The 18,819-nt window shown below is 41.0% G+C and overlaps 1 protein-coding gene across 6 annotated transcripts in view; it reads right to left on the bottom strand.

Moving 5' to 3' along the window:
* FYN (FYN proto-oncogene, Src family tyrosine kinase) overlaps positions 1 to 18,819 on the bottom strand; it is a 130,934-nt gene that overhangs the window by 30,930 nt on the left and 81,185 nt on the right. For 5 of the 6 annotated variants that reach the window (XM_042878845.1, XM_042878835.1, XM_042878796.1 and 2 more), the window contains 4 exons: positions 9,742 to 9,999; positions 9,063 to 9,159; positions 5,675 to 5,773; positions 4,227 to 4,330 (listed from right to left, as the gene is read on the bottom strand). In XM_042878845.1, coding sequence (XP_042734779.1) covers positions 4,227 to 4,330; positions 5,675 to 5,773; positions 9,063 to 9,159; positions 9,742 to 9,988 — 547 coding nt within the window. In that variant the 5' untranslated portion in view covers positions 9,989 to 9,999. Of the gene's footprint in view, positions 1 to 4,226; positions 4,331 to 5,674; positions 5,774 to 9,062; positions 9,160 to 9,741; positions 10,000 to 18,182; positions 18,368 to 18,819 lie in introns of those variants that run through there. The other variant, XM_042878826.1, reaches the window with a different exon arrangement.

Genomic DNA, 18,819 nt, shown 5'->3' on the forward strand with positions numbered 1-18,819 from the left:
AAACACTGAATAACAATACTTTGCACATCACAGTCTTAAGAAGGTTGCACTACACTAACACTGTGCACTAAAAGATCTTCAAGAATTGCACATTTCACTTCCCAAATCCATGCTGGAGCTTTAGTGCTTACTGGTGGGATTCAGATGCCCAAAGACAGGGGAAGTGCCATGTGAAATGCCCCAGAACATCACACTTGGTAGCAGTTTATCCACATTTGTCCATTCCATACAGACACCCTGCAGGCATTTCAAAAGGCTCTAAGTGCTCATAGCCAGGGAAAGGAACCTCAGTTTAGGGGCTGGATTTGCTTTTAGGCGTAGCAGGAACTGTTTGCAGGTGTGCTATGGGCTTGATTTACATACTCCCAGCAAAGGTGCTATTCAGGCAGCTGAATCCCAGCCCAGTTTCCATGACTGCTACAGCTCTGTAGATATTGAGGCAGGTTTGAACAAGAAGTGCCTGCAGTTACAGGCAACTGAACTGAACCTCAGCTCCCACTTACTGTAAGGGGAGCTGGGCCAGCAGCATGGGTATCTGCATGTTCCAGTGTTTTAATAGACTCTGGTCCATGGACTGTCCTATTCTAGGCAACAGTGACACCCACATGTTGTTTCTCAACAGTTCCAAAGACAAAGCCACACTTTACAGCCTAATACAGTTTTCCATATTAGGCAAAAACGATGCCATTTCAAATATAGTGAAGAAGCAACGTCTCCTACTCAGCACTCAGATGGATACTGTGTTTACTCAAAGGTAAATGAGGGATCAGAATAAAAATATAGAGGTAGATGGCAGCTGCAGAGGTCTTAGGAAAGTCCTTCTGAAGCTTGTGCTGCTTGCACAGGTCATCATTGCAGCTGAGGGCAGGGAAGGAAAATCACCAGCAGACAATTCTGGATACCCTGAAAGATAGAATGATTTCCTACAGGTCCGATGGCACTGACTGCTGCTTATCCAAATCACAGTATTTCTCAATGCATATGACAGATTCACATCCTCTAGAATCACCTCCAGAGAAATAGTTTTTAAAAGTTCCCGTAATTACATGGTTGAGATTCCTGATAAAAAATATCTTCCTTGGATGTCTCCCCAAGAGGAAGTTTTATGGGATTCTAAAATTATTCTCACCACATTAAACTGCAAGAAGTCACACTGGTAAATGGCTCACCAGTGAATGCAGCTGCAGTAGGGAACAAAACTCCACTCTGACTCCAAAGACATCTCAAATTCTCTGCTGTTTATCCTCTAAACAGGAGGAAAGAGACAGCACTTACAGAGATGATTCTGTTCTATGTGAACGGGAAACCCTAAGAGAAGTGGCAGGAATCTTATTTCTAGGTGTAGAAAAATACCTTCTGTTTAGGTTATTTTTCTGAAGAGATTCTCCCACTGAGTAAGTACATTACTCCAAGCTAGGAGTTCAAAGCTTTTGGGAGATTTGCAAGCTAATTTTGTGCATGCTTTGCACCAACACTGCTACTTATGCACTGTCAGCCTACTGTCAAAATCTTACAGGCAGTGTTCTCCACTTCTGCATTTGTGAGTTTTCATCCACAAATACAGCAGCAGCTGTATTTTCTTAGTCACACTCTCTGTCTATCTGGTTGCTCTTTTAGATTCTTTAGGAAAAAGTAAACAATCTTTGGCTCCAGGTCTGCAACTAGATCTGCATGGGTGGCCCCTTGCGGACCTCCGCTGACCTCAGATCAAATTGCATGACTGGTGATTTAATTCAAATTTGGACAAAACCAAGAACCAAGGTGGAGTTTATTATTCACTTATTTAGACTATTGATTATTTAGACTACTATTGTCAGCTGATAGATTAAAGTATAAATGATATGCATAGTAAAAATATGGCTAGAAATACGTTACAATATATCACACTAATTAACTTTTAAAAAAAACGAACCTAAAGCCAGACAGTATTCAAGGGTAGAGATTGAAACCAGGTGAAGGATTATATGGACAAGAGCTGATGAATTATCTGGGTAGTGAGGCACTGAGGGAGACAGAAAGTCAACTCTGATTTATTTTGGAAGTAAGGAGAGAAGGCGATCATGATGAAGAGAGGTTAAATTTATGCTGAAGTCAACCACGATGATACTTTTAACATGATTCTGATTAATTTTATTTTGTTATAATTTAAAGCAGAAGGGGCAAGTCTAGGTCACCAAACCATTCCTGTCTGAAGCCCATGATGACTAGCTGGGGCATGGCACTTCGAGAAGGCTTACTGGAGAATGTGCCATGCACTCCTCCCAGCTGATTTTTTTTCTCCCATTAACAACAAGCTTTCTTTTTTCTCTTTTAAGAACATATGCTCCACAAAGATGAGAAGGGAAACAGGTGTGACAATAAATATCCATGCTGTGTTTCTTCCAGTAGCTGAAGATGTAGAAAGCCTTAAGCCTTAATGCAGAGAAATTCAGGTATAAGCTGATATTCTGCTATAAACCCAGCCATGATGGATGGATTACTCCATTTCCTCAGTGCTTTTGTGCCTCACTAAAAGCTCTAGGAAAAATCCTGACTTAGATACGTAAGCAGTTTCGCAAAACGTATCCCCTATCACTGTGTAAATAAAGTCAAAACAGACTAAACTGATAACATGGTTTAGAGAAGCAATACTGTGTGTGTTTTTAGGATCCATGCCTGTATTAGAGAAGTCTTCAACTCAGCACAGAGTGGAATGAAGCCCTGCTCCTCACATACACAACAACTGCTGTTGAAAACAGACAGGTGGAGGCTATTTGCAGAAAAAGAGCAAGTTAGATCATGTCTTGGTTCTAGTGCCTCCCTGCTGCATAAGGAATGGTGAAGCTGTGGAGTGGCAGGATGGGACATCAGCCGCCTGAAACAACAGCCTGTTTTGTATCATTAACAGTCCTCAGCATTAAGTATTATGAAGGAGTTCAGTGACTGCAGGAGGCAAAATGCTAAAACTGACACCTTTAGGTGACAGAATGCAGCACCTGAAGCTAGGTCAGACAGAGAAGAGGGGGAAGTGGTGCTTCCTTAAGTCCTTTTCCAGCTGTGACTCCAACTGCCTTGCATGCTAACACTAGCTGATGAACTGTGCTCAGATCAAAGCACTGACAACTCAGTGTTTTAATTACATGAGCCATTGTTAGACTTCAGAACTTAATTCTAGTGACTTATGCTTTCCACAGCTGCTGGTTAATTGAGAAATGGCCAAGTTTTTTTTCAGTTAGTTGCATGTTTTCTCCTCAATGGTTGCATGAGTTAGAGAGATCTTTCCATACATTGGAAATTTTGAAGAAGATGTTGACGGGCCTCACAAACGAAATGTAAAAACAATGATAACACCCACCAACAAAACAGGAACACCTCTACTATTTTTAGAGGAGAGGAGGAGAGCACATCCTTCCACTTAAATTCATCAGAATGCATACAGTTCATTACCTTCTGAATGTATTAATTAGAAATATTCGGGTATTATTTAAATTAGAAGGTATTATTAAAAGTTAGAAGGTATTAGAAGGTTAGAAGGTATTATTAAATTATCAGGCATTATTAAATTAGAAATATTCAGGTATTCCTGCTGTTTATCTATAGATTTAATACTGCTGCATCTTCTTTCTTTCTTCTTTTCCTCCCCCCCCAGGGGTTCAGCAATTTAATGGGGGAATGATTACAACAAATCCTGATCTTCCCAAAATAATAATCAGTACCTTCCTCCCTCACGCACTGTGCCTTACATCTTGTGGCCAAGAAGATCCAGACATGCTGCTTGTTTTGAAGGAATTTTCCCCAGACTACACTGCTGAATCCCATCATCTATTCCTAGTCTGTCTGTTCCCTGGCTCTGTCTGGACCTGACTTTGGACACCAGGAGCCCTTTTTCCTGAAGTCCCACAGCACTGTTCTGAGGGACCTGTGTCCACCCAACATCATTGTGGAGGTGGCCAGAGAGGCAGCACGACATTCAGAGTGCAGCAGCAGAGCACCTGCCTGAGCATGACTTAAACTGCAGGTGCCATGGGTTTAACTTGGCATGAGATGTTCTTGGGTTGCTCTCTGCTTCAAGCACTCACTCCATAACTTGGGAATTTTCCAGACATCTAATTCCCTAGCATATATACTTGCAACATGACATTTTCTCTACCTTTTAGCACCGGACACAGTATTTGACAAACTCAGCATGATTTTTTTCCCCTCATATGTCTTCACATTCATAGTCAGAAAAACTTTGGCCAGCTTACCTTTGGTAGTTTCACTTTCCCGGATCAGGAAGGTACCTCTTGGGTTTCCAAATGACAACAGCTGCCTCTCAGCATCTTTTCGGCCAAGTTTGCCAAAGTACCACCTTATGGAAAGATTGGAAATAGTAAGAGAAATGCTACATAGGATTACTAGTTAGTGTCACAGAGCTCAGACACGGTAGATTATTTGTGGATACCATAAGTACTCAAGAGCATTCAACCACCATAGTCGTAATGTGTCGTACTTTCAACCACTGGTCGTACTTTCATTGTGGTGGGGCAGTAAAGAGACAGATCTGTGGAGTAGGTGCTGCATATGTTGTGCAATAGCATTAAGCCTATAATGAGCACATGCTGAGAATACTTGTTCAGTGTCTTATGACAAAGGCCAGATTTGGATAGACAGCAAGACTTGGTGTGGGGAAGGAATGGGCAAGGAAGAAATCAGAAAAATGCACTGCTGCTGAAGAACTGTATTTTTATAGATATTTCTATAAACTACATATTTGACTTACAAAGTGACAGTTCAGCATTCAATATTTTTTGCACAGTGCAGCTATAAAACCTCAGCAGAAGGACCAATTGTAACCATTTTACTGTGGTTCTATAAGACTTTCACAGTTTCAATACCTTTTTCCTTCCTGCCACTATTAATTGGTAGTTTTTCTGTTGTTTTTTTTTTTTTTTTTGTTTTGTTTATTTGTTCTTTGGTGGGTTTTTTTTTTCTTTTTTTTGGTTGGTAGGTTGGTTGGTTGGAGTTTCATAAACAAGACAAAGCTGTTCCAGATGATGATACTTGGTATCCTTATAACTCAGTTATCAGAAAAATGTCAGTGGGCTACAGAAAAAGTAACCAAGGGTACAGACTGCAGTAGCACAACAGTAGAATCTATGGCCTTCTGCAGAACTGATTCAGATGACATATAAATGCCCACAAACCATGCTTTGTGCCACTGCCATATGCAGACTCATGAGATACTCCAACATACCTTTGACACTGGAAATAATATGGATACACACATCACTCTATTTTTTGCATATAAATGTCTCATTATGCTGCCTACTGTATGCTTAGTAGGCTTTCAACCTTTTGGAAGGTATTTGTTGATAACATGTTTAAGAGATAGTCTGCACACTAATTGACTTCAAACATTTTTTGCAAATTGTTTCAGGAAAAGTGAGGGCATATTTCTCTTGAAATTAGTCGACACTTGAATAAAGGAAACAGACCAGCATTCCTTAAGGTTTTCTTTCTTTGTTTTGACATTGAAAAAACACTGAGCTTGTGCTTCTTTTGTTACTAATTACCTAATTATTTATCAGTGCAGTCAAGAACTGAAATAAAAATAATGTAAGGCATTTGAAAAATCACTGCAATCCATCAAAACAAGCTCAAATCCCCTTCTAAAACAGCACTAATGGGTCTTTATGGTGAAAAGAAAACATACTCCTCTGCTTGGATGGAATCGACTGGAGCCACATAATTACTGGGAATGTAACCAGTTTCGCCTGTTGTCAGGGACCGAGCCTCCCACCAGTCTCCTTCCCTGCAGAAAGAAAGGTGAGGAAAAGTGAGGGAGAGACAGAGCTGTAGGGTCAGTGATCTGACTGCTAACAGAACTGGCAGGTGGTAGAATTCTTAGCAGCTCCTCTCTGTGTCAGGGTGTACTTTGGAGAGAGCTGCTTGCATATCAACCACAAAAATCTACATATTTCTTTGCACCTATTATTATTTCAGTAGTGATTAGTAATGCAGCCTTCTGAATAGACCATAATGGCAGGTTTGGTTATGGTTGAATTTGGACTAGAGTATTGAAAACTGTCTCCATAGCAATTATTCTAATACAGACCCTTGAGAGAGCTTATAGGAAAACTGCCAAATAGAACTCTGTCATATCCACTGCTGATTCTAACATGGCATTCAAACTTCCACAAGCATAATCCATCTGAAACTCCAAGACATCAAAAAACGTTTATCAGCATGGAATTTTAGACTGTCCTTAAAGATAACGCTTCATCCTTTAGGTTCCTTCTCTTGGTCACCTAGTGGAGATATCTTAAAACAAACTGTGTGTACAGTCAGATACAGAACTGTCCTTCAGACACTGCACATTGTTGTAGAACTCACAGCTTTAACAGATGTTTATTGCTTAGCATTTTACAGGATGCAATGATTAGGAATTTAGCACTTAGTATTATTTAGTTCTCAGCACTAGATTCACTAATGTCTAACTCTTATTGCTAGAAACAAACATTCTCTTTTCTATTTTTGGACTGCTTAGAAACTAATTCTCAGTTTCTCTCTCTGTCACTAATTGAAACATAATCAGAACTTATCAAACCTGGACAGAAAATTCAGCCTCTTCAGTAAGCAAGCAGTCACAGAAATCACACTGACTGAGCTATTAGAAGTAGGTAGGAAAGGCTGTGTGAAGGTGAGCTCTTTACATTTTCAACTCCACTTTCTCTAACAGCTTGAAAGAATATGGAAAACAACAAGAAAACAGTTGTGATGGATCAAAAAATAATGGTTCCATTTCTACAGCTCAGGAAGTGAATAAGAACTAACTTTTCTAGATGCTGGCAGCTGTCACCATTTTGATACATATTATGTGCATTAGCTTGTCAGACAAATGGCCCTGTTTATGTTCCTAGCTTTTCCAGCTGAAGTGCTAACACTACTACCATATGCTGCTGTAGTTGATTTCTGAGAGATTATGCCATATGATGGTTGATAAACAGTCCAGCTCCTTCACAGCAGTTAGAAACAGCCGGCAGAACTGTACCATTATCACTAGCTCACATTTCTTTTCCTTACTGCACAGACAGTCCACTAGATGGAGGTATCTCATCGTATCTAGGGAGGGAAAAAGACGTGCCCTACATCAGAACAAGAACACCCCCCTCTGCTTTGGCAGGGAAACCTAAAATCTCTCAAAACACTGCCAGAAAGGAGGAAGAATACTATCTTTTTTTTTTCACAGCTTCTAATTTTAGACACCCACCTGACAAACCCAGGTTAGGATAAGACTACTCAATGGAGCTAGTCAGAGCACGGCGTGCAGGAGTGGCAGTGGAGATGGTGATAGTGGGGTGTTTCTGGGCTCTGAAGTCAGCCTCTGCTCCAAACCACTCCAGAAATGCACCATTCCTGACACTAAAGTGCAGGGGTACCCTCTGTATGCCTCTGTTCAGGTCTTGCTGACCTGAACTTTTCACCCAAAGCACAAATCAAATTTCATTTGATCAGACTTACGAAAAACCCGACCCCTATAAAAATTCCTGAAAAACTGGTTTAGTGCACTTCTGTGCTTCCTGGTTGCAAGCAGCAGTGGCAGACTCTAAAGAAATGGGCTGCTTTCATGTTTTTTTCTGATAGAGGTGAAGAGATGAAGCATTCTCACAGAAAAGCTGTCCTCTGGAGATTCCCAGTCTTGCTGTCAGTACTCCAGAGGCGTGGTTAGGTCCAGTGGTTATAAGCAGAGTAGGCTGAGCTGGGCATCTAAATCCCTACAGGAGAGTCACTAGATGCTTGATTTTTTTTCTTTTTTTCTTTTTTTTTCTCTTAAGTAACCTTCCTCCAGGCACTAAGTACTTGCATCAAAATGCCTGCACTGCAATGACCTGCAATCTCTCTGTCCCACTGACTCCAAGTGTCACTGCATCACAAGTCCCTGTGAGCACCCCCTAGTTTCATCAACTGGTACGTGTAAAGAATTTATAATGCATGCATTATCTGCTCATTTCAAGTTAAGGCACAGTTCACATAACATTGGGAGAGCAGCAGGCAACATGAAAAAAAAGGGATAATAGGTTAAAAAAGATTTTTTTCTAAGGGGTAATTTAAAAGTAGAGAGCTTTTTAAACTGCTCCTCTCTCTACAAGTTGTAACTGAAGTTTCTGTGCTTTCATCTACATCAAAGCTCTTCAGCTCCGTGGCTTCATGAAATATTCCACAGAATTACCTGATTTAAAATTATTTTTTTTTAAGTTTAATTCACATTGAACCAACTCCAACCTTGGAGTTGTTCTATTAAAATGAACAGGAGCTGCACCAGGGGTGAACTTGCCTCACTGTCACACAGCATAAGAAATAAAAATGAGAAAAATATCAAAAAGCCTCTAAAAACTGGTGGTTAACCCATTTCTGCCCATACATGGTAGCAATATTGAATGTAATACTTAGCCTTCAAATTTAAGTTCTGAGCCAAAAATTACAAGATGTTCTGATATAGGTCAATAGCACAGTAATTTTCAGATGTTATTTTTAAATTGCTTTGGGATTTTTTTTTCCTCTGGACAGTTAATAAAATTAATTTTAAGTCGATGATTTCCAGGATGAAAATGTGGCTTTCATGTGAAATGCAACTGTGCCGTGATGCATTTTCATTTCACTTACTAGCAAGCTCAGATTATATCACCTACTTTAAAAGAACTATGACTTTTAAACCTATGTTGACATGCAAGTCTGTGCAATTTCTCCTTTGTGAATTGGTTTTTAGCTTGTTCCTGTGCAGACACTTGCATCAGCTTGTAGAAAGTGCTAGTACAAGTCTTGCAGAATTTCTGTTACTTCTGGTAAAGCTCAGAACTGGTACTCTCAGTTCTGAATGTGTAACAAATGTTTGTTTCTGAAGTAAAGCTGCATGTGGTTGAGTTTTTGTTTCTCTAAAATAAAACACTTTAAAAGCAAAGGCAAGTAAATAAGCGGAATAAAATCCTTACATATCTCGAATATCCAACATTGTATTTTACAAATAATGTAGGAAGACAAATAATTGTCAACATTGTAAGTTTCAAAATATTAAAAAGCATATTTCCAAGCCTAAAACTTACGAGCTGTTAAGAATTTGAAATTTTTCTCCTTTGTGAAAACTTAAGTCATCTTCTGTCCTTGCTTCATAGTCATAAAGCGCCACAAAAAGAGTTACACCTGAAGAGGAAGATAAGTGAGTTACATTCCATCACCAAAATCAGAAGGGAAAGGAGCCTCAGGAGGCCAGGTGGCTAAGCCAAATGTAAGCCATTTCAAGTGTTGAGGAGCAAAATAAACTGAAGCCTCTTGCTATCACCTCCTGCTAATCCTCGTGTTTTTTATGCAGCCAGTGGGCATACCATCTCCTTCAGTTTGTAGAGTTAGCAGTCCTCTTGGTTTGGTGGCCACACACAATGCAATCATTTCAAATAGGCAGGGGGGTTTTGAAGAGAGTGTAGACATATCTACATGAAAAATGTCTTATTAACCGCTTGAAGTGGCTTAGACCACACTTTCCATTCCCTGATAGAGGGATGAAGTAGTCAGTTGGACATGTACACATAATTTCTCATCCCCTAAGTGAACTACCATCTGCAAGCTTGTGAGGTAGTGATGAAGAACCAGCTCCGCTCCAAGTTCAATCTTTGCAGTAATTAATGAGGTAACTTTTCCCCAAAGCATGCCAAGACAGCTGTGACCCTGGCATGATAATGTGATTGATACTTAACAAGTGCACCAAAGCAAGACTTTGAAACTCACCCGTTCCTCCTCTTGTACGCAGCGTCCCTGTATGAGAGGAGGAATTGACTCCACCAAACACTGTCAGTCCTTGGCCTCCTGTGGCATGGAAGTTGTTGTAGTTTGGAATTGAAGTCACACCAAAGCTTGGATAGTGCTGTGGCGTGGGATCTGTGCCATAGCGGTAGCCTGAGCTTTGTGTTAAACTCCCATCCCTCTCGTCAGTCAGTTTTGTTGCCTCTTTGTCCTTACATTGCACACAGCCCATTATCTAAAATCCTATGGGAGGAAGGAGAAAGAGAGGTATTAGCACACTTATGAGCACAGGTATCCTTCAGAATTACTTACGATGAGGATCAAATTAAGTTCACTACTCAAAAGCTGATTTTTGAAAACGAACAAACCCAACAACCTGCTTGAAAATAAATAGCAATCTTCTGGGTAAGCTCACAACACGTTCTTCCTTACCAGGGCCAGAGAAGGAGGCCCTACCTTTTCCTATAGCAGCCTCAGATCTCTGACCAGCTGTTACAACTGCCTGCACAGAGGCAGTAGGAGAAAGAAAGCTCTCTTTCTTGCCCTTTGCGTCAGGACAGAACAACCAGAAGACAAAGGCACAAGCCAAAAAGTACAGCTAGAGCTGTTCAGGTCTGCCTCCAGAGCAAGGCACTTAACTCACTGTTCACTTCTGACAATGCCAACCATGCAAGAGCTCCCTTCATGTAAAGGCAGTGTGGCCTTTTTTTCTTTGCTGGAACTCTATGTACTAGACAGAAAAGCAGATACAATGAGCCGATAGTTATCACAGCACAGGAAAGCAGGAGTGAACTCATCAGATAGTGCATTTAAAACGAAAGTAATGCTCTTTTATGCGATACTGAACTGAAGGGTAAGACATCTTGATGCCAGATGCTGGGGTAGCTGAAAATATAAATGAGCTAAGAAAGCTGAGAAAGTTGTGGAGGAGTTAACATGGTATATGAAGACAGCCTCAAAGCCCAGGTCTTTGACACGGGGAAAATGAGAATGTACACTTTGGAAAAATTTGCTCTACATTTTTTAATTCTTGTAATCTCATATTCAGCATCCTCATGGGGCACTACCAAGGCCTGGGGTAATAATCTCTTGTAGTGTTAATTGCAGACAAGTTAAGAGCCTACTTCTGTGCAGGTAGAGGGAAACAGAGGATGAACCACCACGTTTAGACTCAGCCCTCAGAGGTCAGCTCTGTTACCTGGTGTCATTTTTCCTGTTTTCTGATGTAAGTTGTGATATTGAATTCACATATTCATGCTACTGAACTCCTTGCTATTGATGCTAGCTGAATCTTGGCACAAAATCAAGATTTCTGAAGTTGAGGATGATGGATCTACGGAATCAGATACCCATCTGCATGGACCCTTAATCTGAACAGGTGCAGTGAATCTTACATGTAGCTTGGCACAGTGCTCTAGACACTAGCACTGCAAAGAAAAAGCAGTGACAACAGAAAAAATCTTCAAAAAAATTGAATTCCTAGGCATACTTTCTCCAGAATATATAAGTAGGCAGGCAGAAAATGCACAGCACAGAGAAAAAATAGTATAGCAAAGCACATTTTTCTCCCCTTATTTCTTTTCACATTTCAGCCAATATCCGTCACTTAGAGTAAATAAAAAGCATATCCTTTTTCAAATATCCTCATTTTTCTGTAGCTGCCAGGCTGGCTATTTTGTATGCTTTACCCCAACATCAACACAGGAAATTAGTTTTGACAAAGTCCTGGGATTCAGAAAAAGCATATTCTTCTGCTGCTAACACTTGAAAAATTATGCAGTAGCTCCCTGTTGTCTGTGACAGTTCAGAGACACCTAGATACCCTCTCCTTAAGTCTAACCTGCCTTCTGTTGAAGGGTATTTTCCACAGTTTGAAGATACTGTCAGTTATTCTGCAAGTCTCTTCAGAAAAACAATCTTCATTTTAATATATTTCCCTGAGCTATATTGCTTGCAGTTAGCACACATCTACTACCTTTCAACCCTAGCTCAATTTGAAGGCGCCCTTTTCACCTTTCTACATTTCTCTGAGACATATTGATCACTCCTCAGTTGTCCTCACCAAATCTTTAAAGCTGGGGCTGGAGATACAGAGTTTTGTGCTGGGGCTTGAGGTTGTCCATCCCTGGGACTGGCAGTGACCCCAGGGGATCCCACAGAGACCACAGTGGGTGAAAAGGTGTCCAAGTCATCTTTCATAGTATCACAGAATAGTTTGAGTTGGAAAGCATCTTAAAGATCCTCTAGTTCCAAACCCCCTGCTGTGAACAGAGCTGCTAACCACCAGATCAAAGCCCCATCCAACTTGGCTTTGAATGCCTCCAGGGATGGGCCATTCACAGCTTCTCTGGGCAGCCTGTGCCAATGCCTCACCATCCTCTGAGTGAAGAATTTTTTCCTTGTATCTAATCTAAATCTACTCTCTTATTTCATGTCCTATCACTATGAGTGCCCTTGTAAAAAGTCTCTCTCCAGCTTTCCTGTAGGCCACAATGAGGTCTCCCTGGAGCCTTCTCAGAGCTGAACAAACCCAGCTCCCTCAGCCTTTCCTCATAAGTGAGGTGCTCCAGCCCTCTGAGTATCTTAGTAGTCCTCCTCCGGACTCACTCCAACAGCTCCACATCTTACTTGTGCTGTGGGCCCCAGGCTTGGATGCAATACTGCCAGTGGTCTCTCATGAGCAGAACAGAAGGGGCAATCACCTAACTGATCTGCTGGCCATACTTCCTTTGGTGCAGCCCAGGCCACAGTTGGCCTTCTGGGTTGCAAGCACACATTGACAACTCATGTTGAGCTTCTTATGAACCAACACTCCCAAGTCCTTCTTAGAGCTGCCCTCTATCTGTTTTCTGTCCATACTGTATTTGTGCTTAGAATTGCTCCAGTCCAGATGCAGAACATAGCATTTGGCCTTTTTGAACATCATGAGGTTTGCACAGGCCCACAGGTCCAACTCTCAAGCATGTTCATGTCACCCTGGATTGCATCCTTTCTCTCCTTCTAGTATACCAACTTTGCCACTCAGCTTGGTGTTGTCCATACTTTGTGTGATCAGTGAATAACTGTGCTGTTTTTGCCAACCTACAGGTAAAGCTTTCCTGGGTTCTTTTGGATCCTCAGAAATACAAGGAAGCCCAGCAGAATCACAAGGAGAGCAGTGGACCTGCAGGATTAGAGGTTGTTGCAATGCAGTCAGTACAAGGATAGCCCAGTGCAGTGTGTTGAGTTGGAGGGATGAGTCAGGGACACGCTTCTTGGACCTGAGCACAAGAAGCAAGACTCAGGAGGCTGAACATAACGCTGCTGCACAAGGTGATGCTGTGAGAGAAATCCCCTGTCAAGAGACTCAGATGGAGATGAGCGAGCTATTGAAGTACTCTGAGTAAGAGGTGCAAGTGCTGGCACATACATTCATTCACTACAAACCAGTGGAGTGTTAATGTAGGCTTTACTATTTAATGCAGAATCTAAGGAGCCTTTTTGTTGGATTGAAACCTTACCTCCCTGTGAAACTCTATCACCTCCTCCCTCTCCCCCTCCAGCTCTCTCTCTCCTCTTACTTGTTCCCATGTGCTTTCACTGGAAAAAAATGTAGAAAAGAAAGCAAAAGAATGAAAGAAGAAAAAAATATGAGAAACATAAAGTTTCAGAGAGTACTGGGGAGGGTAGGTGCATGAAAAGTTTTTCTTGTAGCTCCTGCTTTTGCAGACATGAAAATATATGTATGAGAGAATTATTTTTCAACTAGCACTATCACTCATTTGCAAGCTTTCAGCTGAGCAGGTAAGATTTCCCACAGAAATCTGGGGAAATTTCATGTACCAAGTCACAAGAGCTATCACAACCGTAAACACTTCATTTACTCATTCTAGTCAGTTGATGAAGAAAAAGTTAAAATCTTTTAAAGTATTAATTCAGAAAAAAGTGAATAAACCAGAAGATAGCACACGTGTACCAGTAGTCTTAGAAAAAAAAAATGGTTTGGGTTTTTTTTATAAGGAATAATATAAATAAAAAAACAAGGAATTATCACTACTTTGATTTTTGACTGGTTTTTTTTTTTTTTTTTTTTTTTTTTTTTTTTTTGCTCCTTTTCTGTGCAATGGCAGCATACAGGGAGGGAGAATTTGATGCAGAGTTAGTGACTGACAGAAAGGCTTTTTTCTTTCTGCCGCTCCTTTCCACTTTGTCAGTGTCCAGACAATCCAAGCATAAAGACTGCTTGAATGCAGTCTCTTGTAAAATGTAAGAGATGGTGTTAATGTGCATGCAACTTTTCAAGCCAACTTTAATGTTGTCTAGTCCTGGCTGAAAGACTGCAGCCAGCTACTTTATATCATGGGGAGTTTGCTAAATGTGAGAGAATACATGTGTGAGTGCATGCTTCAAGAGATTTCAGCTAACTCAGGGTTTTCATAGACAATAAATGTAAACTCCATTCAGCATCAGTCTTTTCATGAATGAATGGAGTCCAAAAACCAATTTCCTTCAGTATCACAGAGAAGGCATTTCATATCCTAAAGTCTGCTCACCCCACATGTCAGCACTTGGAGCACTGGAAGGCTGGTGTTATTCAGCCAGCACTGAGATCACCAAACCAAATCTGGAGCTGTTTTACAATGAATTCTCAGGAGACAATCACTATATTGTTCATCCAACATGCTGTGCAACTTATGGTAAAGGAATGAGATTTTACTCCATTTCCATTAGGAAAGGCAACATTTCTCAGATGTATGAGTTATAGAGTCATGCAGTGCTATCATAATTTGCCACCAATTTTGTTAAAAGGTATGTAACCAGCCTAATTAAAATTAACTTTTCTTATGCAAACATATTGCTTTTATTTGTTTTCAAGATGCATTTTTATGGGTAACATAAACCATGTGTTTTCATGAAAATATAAAACATTTGCATGGTTTCTGAGACTTCCTTAGAGTCAAATGAAAATAACCGTTACAATATTTGTCTCTCTTCTTGTCCCTCTTACATTTTTTGGACTTCAACATTTACATTGCAAGTGATCCAACATCAGCCTAACCGGAAGAGTAGTTTCCTCCCACATGGTGGAAACATTATTTGACAAAGAAATAAAGGTAATTTTATTGTTATTAGGTTTTTATATACTCATTGTTCCTTAATCATGTTCAGCGCAGCCTGGGAAAAGTCCAGGAATATGAAGAAATGCTCATTTCTCATACTTTTAAGAGCAAAATGTGCCATATGTGAAAAATAAGAAGTGCTGATAAGACTTGGCCTACTCAAGCTTCTGCAGTTGCAAACCATGAAGAAGAGATGGATGGGAGAATAACTAGTGTAAATTCCGTGCCTCACAGCGTCAGAAGCTTTCCCATAAGGTTTTGTAACTTGTGGTTGAAACACTGAATTACAGTACCTGTTTCAGAACCTGATATTTTTATAAAAAAATAAACTTCAGGAGAAAGCATGTCCTTAAAATGCTTGGGGGGGGAGGTGGGGCAGGGGAAGATGCAGGGGAACATCTACCTGTTCTGCGTGCTCCCATGTGCTATGGGATGAAGAGATGGGAGAGTGCGGAGCCTGCAGGGCTGCGCTCTTCTTTCTCTCCACAGCTTTCTGTGGAGAAAATCTCTATTTTCAGGAGAACTTCTTTCAGTGAGAGATATGAAAGGGAAAGACTGGTTGAATGGTAGCTGTCAACTGTCTTTTTCTGACCAAATCTTACAAATCTTGACAGGAAAGCACCAGCAGGAAAGTTGAATTAAAAAACAGTCATGTTGAAAAGGAATCAGAAGAATAAAACCTTTGGCTTTTATTCAGTCTCTGTGGTACTTGCTAATCAAACCAGGCTTGCATCCAGTATGGCACTGAACAAAATATTCCCTAAGGGATATCTTCTTGGTGTTTCATGTTTTGCTGAAAGCACCACAGCATATCAGACTGTGACATCAAATAAGCCAAGTTTCATGAGTTGCAGTAGGATTTAATATTCAAAATGCCACATTCTGGGAAGATGCAAAAAGAACAGGCTTTCCAAGAATAAGAACTACAAGAACTTTTGAAAGAGAATTCAGCTTTCTGTGGAATGTCTCCTGTGGGGCAGAGAGAGGGAATAATCAACACAGAAATTTACCCTGAAGTTGGAATTGTTTCACTTTTCACATCACCATCAGTAGATCCCTGGGGAGAAACTGAGGGAGTAAGTATTTTCAAACACAGGCCTTAGACACATTAAAAAATCCAGTTTTCAGAAAAGTCTTGTTCACTCACTTCGAGTATTACAATAAGTCATTAGGAAGGCTGCCCAAGATGGGCAACAAACAGGCACTTAAACCTTGTCCTACAGAGAATTTTCAAGCTACTTGCTCAATGATCTTTCTTTGAATTAGGTGTACACTGATAGTAGTATTTTGGATGCCCAGAATCTGTTTTCAGGGCAATATGTGGAGTAGCACTAAAAATCTGGTCAGAGAGTACTGGACCCTGGCAGATCTGTTAGAGGACTGCCTCCATCCCAGCTTGACCAGTGATTCAGCAACTTACAGGAGTCAAAAAGATACAAAAAAATGTTGTAAAATGATTTGAACTGTTGTGTATTCATTATTTCTCAGGCTAGTAGCTTGCTGGTTACTATATATATACACACACAATTCTTACCAGAACCACTGTTACTAATAGCTGAATCCAGAAAGAAGGGAGGTTTATTGCTATGTGATAGATTTGGTTCAGCATTAAAAGGTGACTGGGGATTTGTGTAGACCTCCTGCAAATCTACATGTATGTGCTCAATGCCTGTCATACTGCATTAAAAAATGGAAATCAGAGAAGATGCAATCCTAGTACTGGGTTTTCTGTGACTATTAAGAATATGCACATACACAGTGGTATTCCTGAACAAAAGGCCTGAAACAACAGGGCAAAACACTGAGTTGAGCATTAGCAGGATCAATGAATTCATTGAAACAGCATTTTTGCAAGAAAACAGCACTGAAAAATGCTTAGGCTGCTTTCATTTGTTTTTTGAAGGGAGTCTTTTGAAGCTCCACAACCAGATTCTCCTTCAGTGGGCTGAGTAGAAAAATCTCTGCATTTTAATTGCTTATTTGCCTGCAGCAGCCCCATGCCTGGGAACAGGAGCAGGCAGTGCTCAGTGTCAGAGAACTTCCATCACAGGAACAGCAGGAAGAATGGTTTTAGATGAACTCCTGCTGCCATACTGCTCTGGCTCAAAGCGAATGCCTTTGACAGGGCTGGAGCGCCCTTGCTATTGTTTCTTGTTGGCATAAAGTTGCTGTGGAAGATTTCTGTAATAAGTGTCAGAAGCCCTCAGGGGAACCAGCAGCTCCCATGGTCATGAGATCAGTAGGACTGGCAGAGAGCTTTGGAAGGCCACTGTCTGTCCTGCCATTCCTCCCCACTGGAAGCATGACTCGGACACGGCCTTGGGAATGGCACCTTCCTGACATGACAGGCCATGTTTAAGTTGCAACATCTGCAAATATAGCTGCTCTGTGCTTGCCTTACCTCCTTGCCAAGATAAAAGTCACACAAAATGAAGATTTGTGCTGCTTCTTGCATGTTTAGTTTTGGGCAGCCTTAGAGGGCATAACTAGCACAAGGCAGTGCAAGATGAAGGATTTCACTGAACTGCAACCAGACTTGCTTTCTGTCAGAGGCTGAGAGCACAATTCATGGGGTAGGAACACTAAAAGCCAGTGATGAATTTTCTGACAGATCAATCACCTTGCTGGTTACGCTCAGTGGGTACAGTACCTCTCCAACCCCTGTGTAGCTGCGAAGTAAGGGAACTAGCTAGAACTAGGTCATGTTTATTAGAGGCCAGAGAGGAAAAGGGAAGTCAGTGCTCCAGTTGGGCAGGAGAGACAAGAACTGCCTCCATGCGTGCTGCTGACTGGAGGGCCACTGTGTTGGGGCTGGCCAGAGGCTGGCTGGGGACGGTCACTCAGCAAGGCCAAAAGGAAATGCGTTACCACAATGTAGCCACAATCAAAAGCTCCCCGATGCAACTGATGAAAGAGCAGGAGATGAACCCTCCCAGCTGCCATCAAAAAGACACTCTGCCACCCTCCCTGTTTCCTAGCTTCTCTGCCAGCTGAGTCTGTGAATGTTATGGCCTTGTCTTTTTCAAGTACAGCAAATTCTTTTCCATTCTCTGTGATATACTCGTTCCAGGAAAGTGAAAAACAACCCAGAACAGAACATACAAAGTAATTTTAAAAAAGTCTCACCCTGCAATCTCTTAAAGTAGCAGTAACTGAGTTATGCCTTATACAATGTTAGGGTACTCATTTCTTTAAAAAAAAAAAAAGGATGCCCTAGAAAAGCGCAGAACGGGAAGATGAATTGTGAGGAAATGCTCTCCCAGGTTTTTTCTTTCCCCACCAACCTCCAAATTTCAGATGCAATCTAAAAGAAAGAAGTTTACTTACAGCCAAGTGGATAAGGAACGCCCACAGGTTCTGCATTCACACTGAAGAGCGAGTCAGACACAAACCTTCAGCTAGGATTTCTTTCCTTTTTGTTGTTCTTAAGATGAGTTCAGGGAAGCTTTGAAATTAACAGCTAAAGGCAGCAACTACACACAGTGAACACACAGCTTACTCTGCAGTGAAAAACACAGAAAGGATGGGTCTGTCCTCGGCTCTGAGTAACACTTGAGAAGACAATGTAAATTCAGTAGCATGATTTCAAGCTACATTCCTCCTTCATCAAGTTGCTTGTGGTAGCTCTATTCAGCAGCTGAGAGAAGTGGGTGGATGGCCTGCATAAGCATTTTGAGCTAATGTGCCTAAATTTTAAAGTGCCTTTTAAGTATATAAATTAGAAATCCTCTATCAGAAGAACAACTGCTGCAAATGTCAGAAGCATTTTATCTTGGAAAGAGAAGAAGTGAAACAGTGTCTCCACTGATTTCCTATTTCTTTCCCCCCCCACCCCAAGGGAACTGAAAGATGATTGCAGGTTGATGCACACTGTTCTGATTTTTTTTCCTCTCAATTCTTATTTTTAGAATCTACTCAGGATTAATGGGTGTTCATCTGATTCACAGCATGGGAGCTGCACAGA

Source organism: Lagopus leucura, unplaced genomic scaffold (genome assembly GCF_019238085.1).
Source record: "Lagopus leucura isolate 7727_CA_CO unplaced genomic scaffold, USGS_WTPT01 Super-Scaffold_73, whole genome shotgun sequence".
Lineage (NCBI taxonomy): Eukaryota > Metazoa > Chordata > Aves > Galliformes > Phasianidae > Lagopus > Lagopus leucura.